The 14301-nt window shown below is 38.5% G+C and overlaps 1 protein-coding gene across 3 annotated transcripts in view; it reads left to right on the top strand.

Annotated features, from left to right (window-relative positions):
- The first annotated feature begins 2289 nt into the window (after window positions 1–2289).
- Window positions 2290–14301, top strand: part of F8 (coagulation factor VIII) — a 103748-nt gene continuing 91736 nt past the window's right edge. For 2 of the 3 annotated variants that reach the window (XR_007106340.1, XM_047535390.1), the window contains exon 1: window positions 2290–2595. Coding sequence is in view for 2 of the 3 variants with exons in the window: in XM_047535390.1 (XP_047391346.1) it covers window positions 2447–2595 (149 nt within the window). In the remaining variant the exon portion in view is untranslated. The remainder of the gene's footprint in view (window positions 2596–14301) is intronic. The other variant, XM_047535389.1, reaches the window with a different exon arrangement.

The raw sequence follows: 14301 nt of genomic DNA, 5'->3' as shown, positions 1-14301 counted from the left end.
ATACATGTATTTGAACACTACAACTTAAAAACTGTCTGACCATAACCAAGTTCCCTAAACTCTTACTGCTCAGTTTCACTGCCTCCCAAATGAACAGAAGAATAGCAGCTGTGTTACAAATTACTTACATCAGTTTCCTGATACTAACTGCCAGCTATTATCTCTGCATGCTGGTTCCTGGAACACAGGAGGTCTCAGCAAATGTTTATCAAACAGATTTCTCTTCCTGCTTGTTTACAAGCTAAAAAAATCTCAACAATTACTCAATAAGCATTCACATTCATACAAAACTGGACAGAATGATATCATTTCTTCAAGTAGGTCATTTCTTTTTCTTGGCTTCCACACTTTGAGGCCTTCAGGAAGGCACTCACTCCCCCTAATATACATTAAACTGAGTAGAGTCTCTGCTTGACCTCAGCATAGCTACATTTTGATGTAAGGAGATATATCCTATACCTGGGCCAAACAAACAACCTTACAATTCATCACATAACAATACCACAAAAAATAAACAAAATAAATGCCACATACTCATGAATACTATTGAGGAAAATGAAGCTGAGAGACTTATTCAATTAAGGTAGACATCTTGCCACATAATTGTGTTTCAAACATCATAGGCAGCATTGGACCCAATACTCAAAGGAGGTATGGGAGTGAAATTACGTGAAGATACAAGGAAAAAGTGTATAATGTAAAGGAAATAGTATTATATAGGGCATGAGTATAAGAAAAAGCAAGGAGGACAGTATGGCAAGAGCAAGTTCAGAGCCAAAATGTACATGAAAGGAACACACAGACCATGTGGGATACTCCAGGCCATGGTAAAGTTGTAGGATTTTACATAGGGAGGTATTTGAACACTACAACTTAAAAACTGTCTGACCATAACCAAGTTCCCTAACCTCTTACTGCTCAGTTTCACTGCCTCCATTGGAAGATTCTGAGTAGAGAAATGACATGACCTACTTCCTAGTTTTAAAGTCACTTGGGTTATGCACAATGGTGCACATCTGTAATCAGCTCAGGAGGCTGAAGCAAGAGGATCACAAATTCAAGACCAGACTCAGCAACTTTAGCAAGACCCTAAGCAATTTAGCAAGACTGCCTCAAAATTAAAAACAAAAAGGCCTGGTGGTGTAGCTCAGTGGTAAAGTCTCCCTGGGTTCAGTTCCCAGAAGCAGAAAAAAAAACTCATGGTGGCAGCTACACAAGACACAAGGCTGACTAAGAACCTTAAACATCCTGAAACTTCTCTTGTTGCTGCCACTAAGGAACACAGTCAGAGTAAGCTAGGAAAATGAGAGGACATTAAAGCACCTCTTCATCTTGATCTCCCTGTCCTCTTCTTTTCCTCAAAATCAAAGCTCCAAGATCTCACCTCCCTCCACTCAGAATAGCAATTATCAAGAATACAAGCAATAATAAGTATTGGCGAGGATGAGGGGGAAAGGTGCATTCATACATTGCTGGTGGGACTACAAATTGGTGCAACCCCTATGGAAAGCAGTATGGAGATTCCTCAGAGAACTTGGAATGGACCACCATTTGACCCAGCTATCCCATTCCTCGGTTTATACCCAAAGGACTTAAAATCAGCATACTACAGAGATACAGCCACATCATTGTTTATAGCAGTTCAATTCACAATAGATAAACTATGGAACCAACCTAGATGACCTTCAATAGATGAATGGATAAAGAAAATGTGGTACATATACACAATGGAATATTATTCAGCTATAAAGAAGAATGGATTTATGGCATTTGCCAGTAAATGGATGGAGCTGGAGAATATCATGCTAAGTGAAATAAGCCAATCCCCCCAAAAACCAAATGTAGAATGTTGTCTCTGATATGTGGATTCTGATCCATAATAGGGGGCTAGGGAGAAAGGAGAAACTTTGGACTGGGCAGAGGGGAGTGAGGGGAAGAGAGGGAATGTGGGAGTGGGAAGGATGGTGAAATGATATGGACATTCTTACCCTATGTATGAGTATGATTGCATGAAGGGTGGGACTCTGCACCATGTTCAGCCAGAGGAATGAGAAATTGTGCTCCATTTCTGTACAATGTGTCAAAATGCATTCTGCTGTCATGTATAATTAGAATAAAAAGTTCTAATTTACATCAGACATTTCATGCCTCTACTGCCTTCAGAAGTGAATGGGTTAAGCATGAACTCATCCACCCTTTTCCTTCTCTACTTCCTCTTGTGGCTGCTTCCCACTGCCAAAAAGGAAACAATTCTATCTGGTACTGCTTAGAGTTAATGCTGCTGTCACATCCAGCAGGTGAAGTACCCTAAATTTCTCTTCAAAACATTTGGGAATTTTCAGAGAATCATAGAAAATTTATCTTCTTTCTCCTGGGAGCTCAAGATACTTTAGAGAACAGTTAAACTTTTATTTCTGCAGTTGAACATCTTCTAGCAATAAGAGCAATGCAAGTAGAGCTCTCTACCTGCTTCTTTCTGTGCCTTTGGCAATTCAGCTTTAGTACCACCCGAAGATACTACTACTTAGGTGCTGTGGAACTCTCCTGGGACTATATGAAAAGTGACCTGCTCAGTGAGCTGCATGTTGACACAAGGTAAAGGCTATCCTTTACTCCTACAGCATTGTGGGGATATGACTTTGGTTGGAGAAAGGTGCAGACATCACATTAGGATGGCTCTGATGCTTAGTTAAACCCTGAAAAGACATTTCCAGGTAAGGTGCCATGTCTTTTCAGAGATCTGACCTATTAGTTGATATTTTGTTCTGTTTTACCCACTGCATCTCCTGTCACATTCTGCAACTCTGGAATCTAGAGAGTGTGGTAGAGGGTGAATGGGCAAGGAGGAAAGGAAAAAAAAAACAAACTTCCCTTGGCATACCCCAAACTTTCATGCAGAGAATCAGGACAATGAGACCTAATCAATCTGACAAATGAGTTTACTTTCCAGTTCTCTGGTGTGTGTTTGTGATTTTCTTTTGCATAATATTACCCATGATTTCAGAAGCTTTTCCTCTTTTGGAGGTTCTGCTGCATCTGAGAAGAGTAGATAATCTTTTCAGTATTACATACAGTCATTGCTTTATTCAGATTTTTCTACCTCTTATTCAGTCAGTTTTGGTTATATATGTTTTATTTCCTCTAGAAAACATTCTATTATCTTCAGATTTGATAATGCATTGGCATTGAGTTACAGTTTCTGTGATTATTTTTTTGTACTGGGGATTAAACCCAGGGGCACTATATCACTGAATTACATTCCCAGCCCTTTTTATTCTTATTTGAAGACAGGGTCTTGCTGAGTTGCTTAGGGCCTCACTAAGTTCCTGAGACTGGCTTTGAACTAGTGATCCTCTTGCCTCCGCCCCCAGGCAGCTGGGATTACAGGGGTGTGCCACACCCGTCAGTCTCTGATTTTTGTTGAACTATCCTGTGTCTGTAATATCTTCTTTTCATTTCCTTGTAATGTGTATTCTCTTTTTCTCTTCAAAATGCTTCCAGGAGGTTTCCTGATGTTTTTGGGTCTTGCCAAGAACCATCTTTTGGGTTAATTTATCAATTCTTTTTTTCTTTCTGTTGCATCAGTTTCTGCTTTTACTTTCATTAGCTCATTCCTTTTTTCCAATTTCATTTGTTTCATTTTGTTGTTTTACTTCTGCTTCATTGAGTGGAATGCTGAAATTATTCATTTTAAACTTTGGATTTTTTTTCTTTAAAGAGTATTCCAAGGATTTAGACACAATACATAATTTAATGCTGATGTAAATACTAAATGTAGTCATATTATACATTATCATCTTTGTTTGATTTCCCCCATTCTCTTCCTACAACCCCCTTCTTGCCCATCCCAACCAGGCAACCCAGGATGATAATACACGCACACCCACAAGGGTTTTCTTTGTCATTATTTGTTTTACAAAAGTGGCATTATCACCTTCCCACTCACTACCACCTGATATGTATAGAGTGCTGCTGCATCATTACTTTAATTGCATTATTTTTATTTCTAATGAGCTTAAGCATCTTCTGAAATGGAACTTGACTATTCATATGCTTTGCCCATTTTTCTCTGGGCTCTTTCATCTTTTAATTAATCTTTAATTTCATCTTTTAATTAATCTTTTAATTAATTAATCACAAAATCCTTTTCAAGTTTCAATTCTTCTTCATGATTATTGCAATTTCCCAAGATCTACTATTTGTCTATTGCCCTTTTGTATGATTTTTGCCAAAAATAACTTTAATTTTTATAGTCAACTATATCTTTTCTTTTGTATCTTCAAAGTTGGCAGTGTTGATTTAAAATGTCTTCCACACTTCAGGGTTGTGAATGTATTCTCCCAGATTTTCTTGCAAAAATTTTACTATTTTGCTTTTTACAGTTCATCTGCTAGTTATGTTTTCTATAGGGAATAAGAGAGGCATCTGTCTAGCTTTATTTCTATCCAGATCAATGGCCTATTGTGATGGCATCAGTTATTAAATAATACAGCTTTACCACTAATTTGAATTAACACATTCATCTTACAAAATTCTCATATAGTAACTTGTGGTTTTGGATTCATTTTGCCATTTCATTGACCTCCTATTATCTTCTTTTGTCAGTACCATATTGAGGTGATTATAGTGGGCCTATAATATATCCTGTTATCTGGTAAAAGCAACCTTTATTTTTAATTTTATTAATTCATTCATTCATTCTTCGTACTGGGAATTGAACCCAGGGATGTTCTACCACTGAGTGACATCTCAACTCTTTTTTTAATCTTTATTTTGAGACAGAGTCTCACTAAGTTGCTGAGGCTGGCCTTGTACTTGTGATCCTCCTGCCACAGCCTCCCAAGTTGCTGGGATTTACAGTCATGCACCACCACACCTGTTTAATATCTTAAAGCTTTTATGTGGAAAAATAAAATGCCCAAGAATAACTAAGAAAAGTATAAAAAGAACAGTGTGGATTGCTTAAACAGTCCAGTGGCACACACCTGTAGTAACAGAGATTAGGGAGGCTGAGGAAGGAGGATTGTAAGTTCAAGATCAGTCTCAGCAATTTAGTGAGACCCTGTCTCAAAATAAAAATAGAAAGGTCTGGGTATGTACCTCAGTGGTAGAGCACTCCTGGGTTCTATCCCTAGTACAAAAATTAACATATTTATCTGATTAAAAAGAGCCAAGCCTGTTGTGATCCTAACTGAAATTTCATTACATTTATACATTAATTTAATTAATATAATATATTTAAGTAATTTTGTTATTACATTATCCCTATGCATGTTATAAATGTGTTGCTATTATTAATAAAATGACTTTCTCTTATAATTCCAGCTCCTCAGGAGACTGAGGCAAGAAGATTGCAAATTCAAGGCCAGCCTAGGCAATTTATCCAGACCCTGTCTTAAAAAGGGATGGGGATGTATGTAGTTCAGAGGTAAAGCACTTGCCTAGGATGTGTGAAGCCCATTTTAATACTGGGTTCAACCCCCATTATTAAAAAAATCTCCTATTTTCATTTATAAGTGCTGACTACTAAAATAGAGAAAAGGTATTACTTTGTGCATATTCATCTTAATCTAGTCTCATTACCAAATTCTCTTATTAATCATAATAATTTTACCCTAATCTTTGTAGGTATCGAATTGTATCGTTAGTAAAATGAGACAGATTTTTTATCTTTTCCAAAGTTTATAACCAGTTATTTCATATTCTTATCTGATAGAATTTATGAGAAAGTGTGAGAAACATTAAATAACAATGAAGACAGCATTGCTGTCTACCTCAGGGTTTCACTTGAAATAGTTCACTTCAAATTTCACTTGAAATAACAATTGCTGTTTGTTTTTTGTAAATGGTCATTGTTACTTCTATTCTCACTTGCCATATAACTTTTATTATAAATGACTTTCAGGACTGGAGACCTAGCTCAGTGGTAGAGTGCTTGCCTAAAATGTGTGAGGCCCTGGGTTCCATCCGAGTTCAATAAACACACACACACACACACACACACACACACACACTTACACTTTTCAGCATCTAGCATCATCTGAATTCTCTTCTTTAATATGATGGACAAACAGATTATATTAATAGATTTCCTGACACAAAACAACCTTACAATCTTTGAGTACAATTTACTGCTCATATAACTTGATTATTGCTGGGTTGTATGTACTGCTAATATTTCTTCTTTTCCCCGTCCTTCAATATAGGGCCTCACACATGCTAGGCCAGTGTTCTTACCCTTGAACTGCATCCCAACCTGAATATTTCTTTAAACACTGTGTGCTTAAATGTATGTGATTGATTTATATCTTCATTTTTTCTATTCTAGTGCTTGGAATAGCTCAAATAACATTCCTAAATTCATATATATCTTTGGTATTTATCCTTTTCCTGTGAATAAGCTTAGCAGGGATTTGTCTTTTGTTGTTGGTAGTGGTCTTTTCAAATAATGAGTTTGAGGGCTTATTTTTCCTAGTTATTTAAAAATATTGTATTTATTTTAGATTTTATACTCTTCGTCTTAGTTTCTTTTGGCTTATCTTGTTACATTTTTCAATACCTAGGAAAAGTAGTGTTTGCTTTTCTCTTTTTTGTTCCTGTTTCTCATACTGAGGGCATTTAAAACTACACATCTTTTTCTGAAAATACCTTCTCTGTCTTCCACAGGTTTGGGTAATAATCATGTTCTTTTTTTTTTTTTTTTTTTTTTTGGGTGCTGGGGATCGAACCCAGGGCCTTGTGCTTACAAAGCAAGCACTCTACCGACTGAGCTATCTCCCCAGCCCAATAATCATGTTCTTTTTAGCATCACTGAGCAAAAAAAAAAAAAAGGTGTTGGCTCATTATTTGTGTTGTCTTATTATTATGTACCTATGCACTGTTCGTCCATTAATTTCTTTTTGGGGGGGTTTCTGGGGATTGAACTCAGGGACACTCGACCACTGAGCCACATCCCCAGCCCTATTTTGTATTTTATTTAGAGACAGAGTCTCACTGAGTTGCTTAGTGTCTCGCTTTTGCTGAGGCTGGTTTTGAACTCGTGATCTTACTGCCTCAGCCTCCTGAGCCGCTGGGATTACAGGCATGTGCCACTGCTCCCGGCTCACACATTAACTTCTTAATGCAAAAAGTGAACATGTCAACTATACTACCTCTTGAAATGTTCACTTTTTGCATAAGAAATCTCATTGTTTATCATTGGACAAAATAAAACAGCCTGAGTCTGTATATATTCCACTTTCAGGTCTTTTTTGGCTGAATAAGACTCCATTTATCTCTTTTTTAAAAAAATTATTTTATTTTATTTGTTCTAATTTATTGTACAACAATAGAATGCATTTATACATTTTGATAGATCATACATAAATGGAGTGTAATCTTTCATTTTTCTGATTGTACATATTGTAGGATCACATTGGTCATGCAGTCATATGTGTACATGAGGTAATAATGTCTGTTTCACTCTACTATCATTCCTACCCCCTCCATTCATCTCTTGATGGACATTTTTGACCATTATGAATAATGCTAGTATAGACATTCATATATAAATCTTTATGTGGGCATATGTTTTCATTTCTCTTAGACATATACTTTAATAGTAGAGTTGCTAGGTCAAATGGTATTGCTTTGTTTAATTGTCAGGAGTCCCCAACTGTTTTGCAAAGCAGCTGCACCATTTTACATTCCCACTAGCAGTACATGAAGGTTTCAGTTTCTCTACATCTCCACTAATAATCATTGAGATCATTTTTATTTTAGCTAACCTAGAGGGGATGAAGTGGCTTCTTGTAGTGGTTTGAATTTGCATTTATCTGATTAATGGTATTAAATGTCTTTTCATATATAAATTGGCCATTTGTATATCTTCTTTGGAGAAATGTGTATTCAAATTCTTTGTTTATCTTTTAACTGGATTATTTGTCTTTTAAGATTGACTTGTGAAAGTTCTTTATATATTCTTTTTATATTATTTGCTCTTTTTAGATATTTTTGATATTACACCTTAATCAGATGTATGATATGCAAATATTTTCACCATTCAATGAGTAGTCTTTTCACTTTCCTAATACTATCCTTTGAAACCAAAGTTTTTCACTTTGATGAAGTACAATTTATATATTTTTCCCTTTGGTTGCTTGTACTTTTGGTGCCATACGTAAGAAATCATTGTCAAATCTAAGGTCACAAGGATTTCACCTACATTTTCTTACCTTTATTTATTTTTTTGTGGTGCTAAGGATCGAACCCAGTGCCTTGAACATTGGTGGCAAATGCTGTACCACTGAGCTACAACCCCAGCCCTCACCTACATTTTCTTCTAATAGTTTTATATTTTTAGGTCCTATATTAAAGTCTGATCTATGTTGAGTTACATTTTGTGTAATGGTGTGCAGAATTTAATGGAGGAAATAACTCATTTGTTACCTAGCTTTCTGTTGTTGGGTAGGCAGTCTCATGTTTTACCAAGAAAAAGATGATTAAATTTTTATTTCGATAATGCCATTTTATAATCTTGATTATTTTGATACTGATTAACAGGATAAGCTGACTATGGACACATCCTGAAAAACTTTGCCAAGGTTTGAAATAAACAGCTGGGGAAATTGAATTTTATATTATCTGTTCCTGCAGCTGCTGAGCTTCTTCTAAGCAAGGGTCAAGGAAAATAATAGGTTTTCCGATCAGTTTTAGATAAAGTGTGAAAAAACTGTTCATGTCAGGGACAATTGTTGCCAAGTATATTTGGCAGGATTTACATATTGAATCCCAAGGGAAATACACAAACAAAACCCCCACAACTTAGGAAGAAGCAAAACCTGTGAATCCTGGAATATTTTATCATTTACTGTGCAGATTGCCCTGAAATTGAGACAGGCAAATAAATCATGTGTTTCTGATGCAGTGGAAAATATTTTCTAGTGGAAGAGGTCCTAGGCTGGGAAGCTATGTATTCTTGTCCTGTTGATATAGGAATTTAGGGATACAGAAAACGATAGACCTTGTCTCTAAAGAGAAGTGGCTTAGCGATGGAATGCAGGAAATGCACAAGAACCTTTGAAATGAAAAAAAAAAAAAAAGGTCATGACCTTGCCTGCAAAAAGTAACATGAGGGCGATATGCAAGTGCTGGAAAAACTGTAATGAAATTGTGTGACTCCATCCTGGCTCCACCTCTAGCTCAGCCCCTAGCAACTGTTCCTTTATAAACATTAACAGCCCACACCATGAGGTTTCTCTCTCTGGAGATGGCCTGCATTCTCCCTTGAATGCATATTTCTTAAGTTATCTTGAAATGTACCTCTCCCTTGAGATAGGAGAAAGTCAGTACCGAAAGTCATTTGTCATGGCCTTGAGTTGGCAGAGGGGCTCCCCAGGTAACGTGCTTTCTTGGGTGCCCTGCCAACTCCAGAATGGAGAAAAATGTGGGAGAGCAGAGAGGTGAGCAGGAAGTCAGCACCACCTTTGCCCCATTGCTGTCAGCTGGTTCCCTTGAGAGAGGTCTGTGCAGTCCCAGGGAGCCTTTCCAGCCACTTTGCTGCTAGATCCCAGGAAGAGGTGTGAAGGGCTTCCTCCCTGACCACACACGGTGCTTCCAGCAGTCTTTGCTTTAGGGCATGGAGGCTGCACTGCTCACCGTTTGGGAGATGGCTTCCGGACGCTACCTTTCTTAGGAGGAAATCGGCTTCATTTCTTGGGTTAGTCCCTTCTGCTTTGACTCTGACATCATCTGGGAGTCAGAGCGCCTCCCTCTGCAAAGGACTGTGTCTGTCTGTCCCTGTGTTTTCGACAATTGCCCGCAGTTCCCGTTGGGCATAACTCTTGCAGACACATGTGGCAAGGTCTGCTCTGTCTGCAGTCTGATGCAATTTTATTTTTCACCAAAATCGTGCAAACATAATGTCTCCTCATCAGAGTATGACCAGGGGTGTAGCCCTGGGGACCTGCTGGTTGGTTCCACTGTGGTGTGGCCCTAGCTGCATCTTTCCACTTACCACAGCAGCTCCTCCAGGTCTGTGTGATGGGAGGGTGATTATGTGCCTTGTGGAACAGGTCTTGCAGCCTCAAATTCACTCCTTTTCATGTAAAACATTTAAGTTTTTAGTATCTCTAAGCAGGTTTCCATCAATCATGTCTGTTAAGCTTTTGTGACAGCATTTTCACAAATTTATAACTGTCAGTGAATGGTCTGAAAGCTGTAAGAACCCAGAAACCACTCCAGACATGGGAACTCACATAAGAGAGTTTATTAAGCAAATAGGCAGAGTGTCTCCCTGCAGAGTAAGAGAGAAAATGAGAGAAAGAGAAAGAGAGAGAGCACATGTGCAAGAGAGAGAGTGAGATGGAGGAGAGATCATGAAAGTGAGGAGGAGGAGAGAGAGAGAGAAAATGGTGGGGAGCCATTCTTAAGCAGTGGAATTCCGCAGGCTAACAGGGACCAATAACAGAGACGAATACTTGCCAGCTGACTGATGAACCCATGGCTGGCTAGGATGTTCACAGAATGACAAACTAGGCTGTAAATTGGGAGGTGGGGAAATGACTGCAGTGTAAAGGGCAGGGGAGCAGCTTTATGTTATATTGTAAAAGCAAACCAGACAAAAACATTTCCAGGCAACATTGTTCAAATATTGACAATTCGTGTGCTTTCTTAAGTGATTTTATAGCTTTTGAACAATGCAAATAGGAAAAAAAATCATTTGCTTTTTTCTTTCTTCCTTTTACATGCAGGAAGTTTATTGGGGTGGGGGAATCTTCTGGATTAACAGTTGTGTGGAAGTAAAGGAAGCAGGATTGAATAGAGGGAGAAGCTGGGTGATTGCAGTCTTATACACCCCCACATTGACCAGGAAAGGTATTGGCATAGGATCTGCTATTTTGCTGCCACCGTTGTTCTGCCTCCTCCACACCACTTCACAACCCCGATCTAGCCCAAGAACCTCCTTGCCAACTATTGGTCCGTTGTTATTAGCCCGCGAAATCCCACTACTTAAGAATAGCTCCCCCACCATTTTCACTCTCTCTTTCTCGCTTTCACTCTCTCTCCTCCTCACTTTCATGCTCTCTCCTCTTGGCTTTCACTCTCCCTCTCCTCCTCACTCTTGTGCACGCTCTCTCTGTTTCTCTCTCACCCTGCAGGGAGAGACTCTGCCTGTCCACTTAATAAAATCTCTTGCATGAGTTCCTGCATCCGGAGTGGTTTCTGGGTGCTTTCAAAAGGGACATTTCTTTGGGGGAGGTTGCTGACTTCAGACAAAGGCAGGTTCCTAAGGGAACTCACATGAAAACCATAAGCTGTCAGCATTCCCAGCAGCTTGTCTTCCTCCTCTACTATCTGTTTTGGATTCCTCCCACTCCCTTTCAATTTGTACTTCTGCTGGTTCAATTGGGTTACCTGATGAGGTCCCTGGTTATCATGCTTTTCTCAGGACTTGACTGCAGTTGCCCATTTATCATCAAAATTGGGCAATGGAGTACCAAGAAATATCCAAGTGAATGACCTTGGTGCCAAATGCATTCTTCTCTTTTCCTATCATATAACACTTCCTGCTGCTGCTTGTAAGCTCGGGGACATGGCTAGTGGTCAAATAAAATCGGACAGAAAGAGGCTGAAGCAAGCTTTATTGGAATTTGGCTCTCAGGCGAAATTCCCAGACCCCCGGGGTACAGTCAGGGTAGGGAGCCAGAGAAAATTGCACATGGACTCGTCTGCCCAGGGTCTTTATAGGCCGGAATGGGTGGGGGTCCTGCTGAGTGACAGGTGGAGGTAAGGGTCAGTGGAATCTTCCTGCCGTGTGTCACCGTGTGTCACGCTGCCCTTTGCCTCAGTTGCTCCGCTTTCCATCATATAGTCGCCCAAATTTTTACCTAACACTGCTGATCAGGGTCAGTTACTCCTACCCTTTTAAAAACCAGGACTTCTGGGGCTGGGGGCATAGCTCAGTTGGTAGAGTGCCTCCCTCGCAAGCACAAGGCCCTGGGTTCAATCCCCAGCACCAAAAAAAAAAAAAAAAAAACCAACAAAAAAACAGGACTTCTAAACTCTCAGATCCCACATTTAAGGGCAGATTCTCCAATGGGAGTAATGGTAATTTGAGGATGCTCCTATTTACACCACTCATTTCCCAGATCCATGTAGTTTAGTTAGGAAAACAGCACTATATAATAGTCATTAAACTGTGGTATACGCAGCATCCTGGAGGATTGAGCATTATTCTTACACAGTATTATCTCCAACTGGTGTCTTAGCTGTGCCTTCAACAAGCTATTCTACACTATTAGATGGGCAACTTTTGGGTATTATGATTGGACCATTGGATTCCATGGCCATGTGATATGATGATAAAATGCAAGGTCTTCTGCTAATGGAAGGGCTTGGATGGTGGTGATTACTTAGGCACAGTAAATGACTGGATGTTTTCCTTTAGGAATGATGACATATGGGCTTGCCTTTGATCTCTATTGCTGGCAAGTTGGATATTCACAGCAACAATGGCTAAATCAGCTTTACCTGCATAGCCCATTATGGCCTCAGCAATGCTCCTTCATTCATAGGTCCACTTTGCCAGAATTGAGGTGCCAACAATAGAAGCTAACACTCAATTGGTTAAGCCATTTAGTCCCACTTGGTTGTTTAGTGCCTTTTGTGTGGTAAATTTTCTCTTGATTTATTCATTCTCTGTTGTAGATTTAAGTTTCCTTTCTTTGTGTGGGTTTGAGTTTCTAATATGTCATTTTCCTTTTCTCTGAACAATTTCTTTGAATATTTCTTGCAAGATGGGTCTATTGGTAAGACAGTCCTTGAATTTTTATTTATCTAAGAAGTATTTCTTCTTAAGTTTTGAAGGATAATTTTGTTTAGTACAGATCATGGATATGCTAGAAGTTTTGCTTTCTCAGTAATTTTTCTTTTCATTTTTGGAAGTTTTTATGATCATATCTTCAAGCTTAGATTCTTTCCTTTACTATTCTATTAATGACCCCATCAAAGATGTTCTTTATTTCTGTTACAATATTTTTTCTTTTACTTCCAGGATTACTGTTTGATTCTTTTTTTTTTTAATAATTTTTTTTAGTCGTTGATGGACCTTTATTTTATTTATGTATTTATATGTGGTGCTGAGAATTGAACCCAGTGCCTCATACATGCTAGGCACGCACTCTACTACTCAGCCACAAACACAGCCTTGTTTGATTCTTTCTTAGAATTTTCATCTCTCTGCTTACAGTATACATCTGTTATTCTATGTTGTCTACCTCCTGCATTAAAACCCTTTGCAAATTAGTCACAGTTTTTAAAAGTTTCTGGTGTGTTACTGTACTATGCTAATTTTAAGTCCTATGGGTATAAACCGAGGAGTGGGATAACTGGGTCAAAAGGTGGGTCCATTCCAAGTTTTTTGAGGAGTCTCCACACTGCTTTCCAGAGTGGCTGCACCAATTTGCAACTCCACCAGCAATGTACAAGTGTGCCTTTTTCCCCACATCCATGCCAACACCCATTGTTGCTTGTGTTCTTGATAATCACCATTCTAATTGGGGTGAGGTGGAATCTTAGGGTAGCTTTAATTTGCATTTCTCTAATTACTAGAGATGTTGAAAACATAACACAGCCACATCAATGTTTATAGCAGTTCAATTCACAATAGCTAGATTGTGGAACCAACCTAGATGCCCTTCAATTGATGAATGGATAAAGAAACTGTGGCATATATATACAATGGAATATTACTCAGCCATAAAGAATGATAAAATTATGGCATTTGCAGGCAAATGGATGGAATTGGAGAATATCATGCTAAGTGAAATAAGCCAATCCCAAAAAAACCAAAGGCCAAATGTTTTCCCTGATGGGGGTGGGGATGGGGAGTGAGAGAAGAATGGAGGAACTTTAGAATATATAGTGGGAAATGGGAGGGAGGAATGGGTATGAAAGATAGTGGATGAGACAGATATCATAACCCTATGTACATGTATGATTACACAAATGATATGAATCTACATCATGCACAGCCATAGAAAGGAAAAGATATATCCCATTTGTGTACAATGAATCAAGATGCAGTCTGTAAAAATAAATAAATAATTTAAAAAATTGCACCTATGTATAGGGTCCAGGTGATATTTTAACACGTGTATACATTGTGCAAAGTTTCAATCATGTAAAATATATCTATCTCCTAAAAAAAAAAGTTTCTGGTGTGATAATTCCAACTTTCCTGCCATATCTAGCTCTGGTTCTGGTGCTGACTTTGTCTCATCAAACTGTGTTTTTGCCCTTTAGAATGTCTCGTATTTTTTT

The sequence above is a fragment of the Sciurus carolinensis genome, chromosome X (assembly GCF_902686445.1).
Source record: "Sciurus carolinensis chromosome X, mSciCar1.2, whole genome shotgun sequence".
Taxonomy (NCBI): domain Eukaryota; kingdom Metazoa; phylum Chordata; class Mammalia; order Rodentia; family Sciuridae; genus Sciurus; species Sciurus carolinensis.
This window is presented reverse-complemented; position numbering and strand designations above follow the sequence as displayed.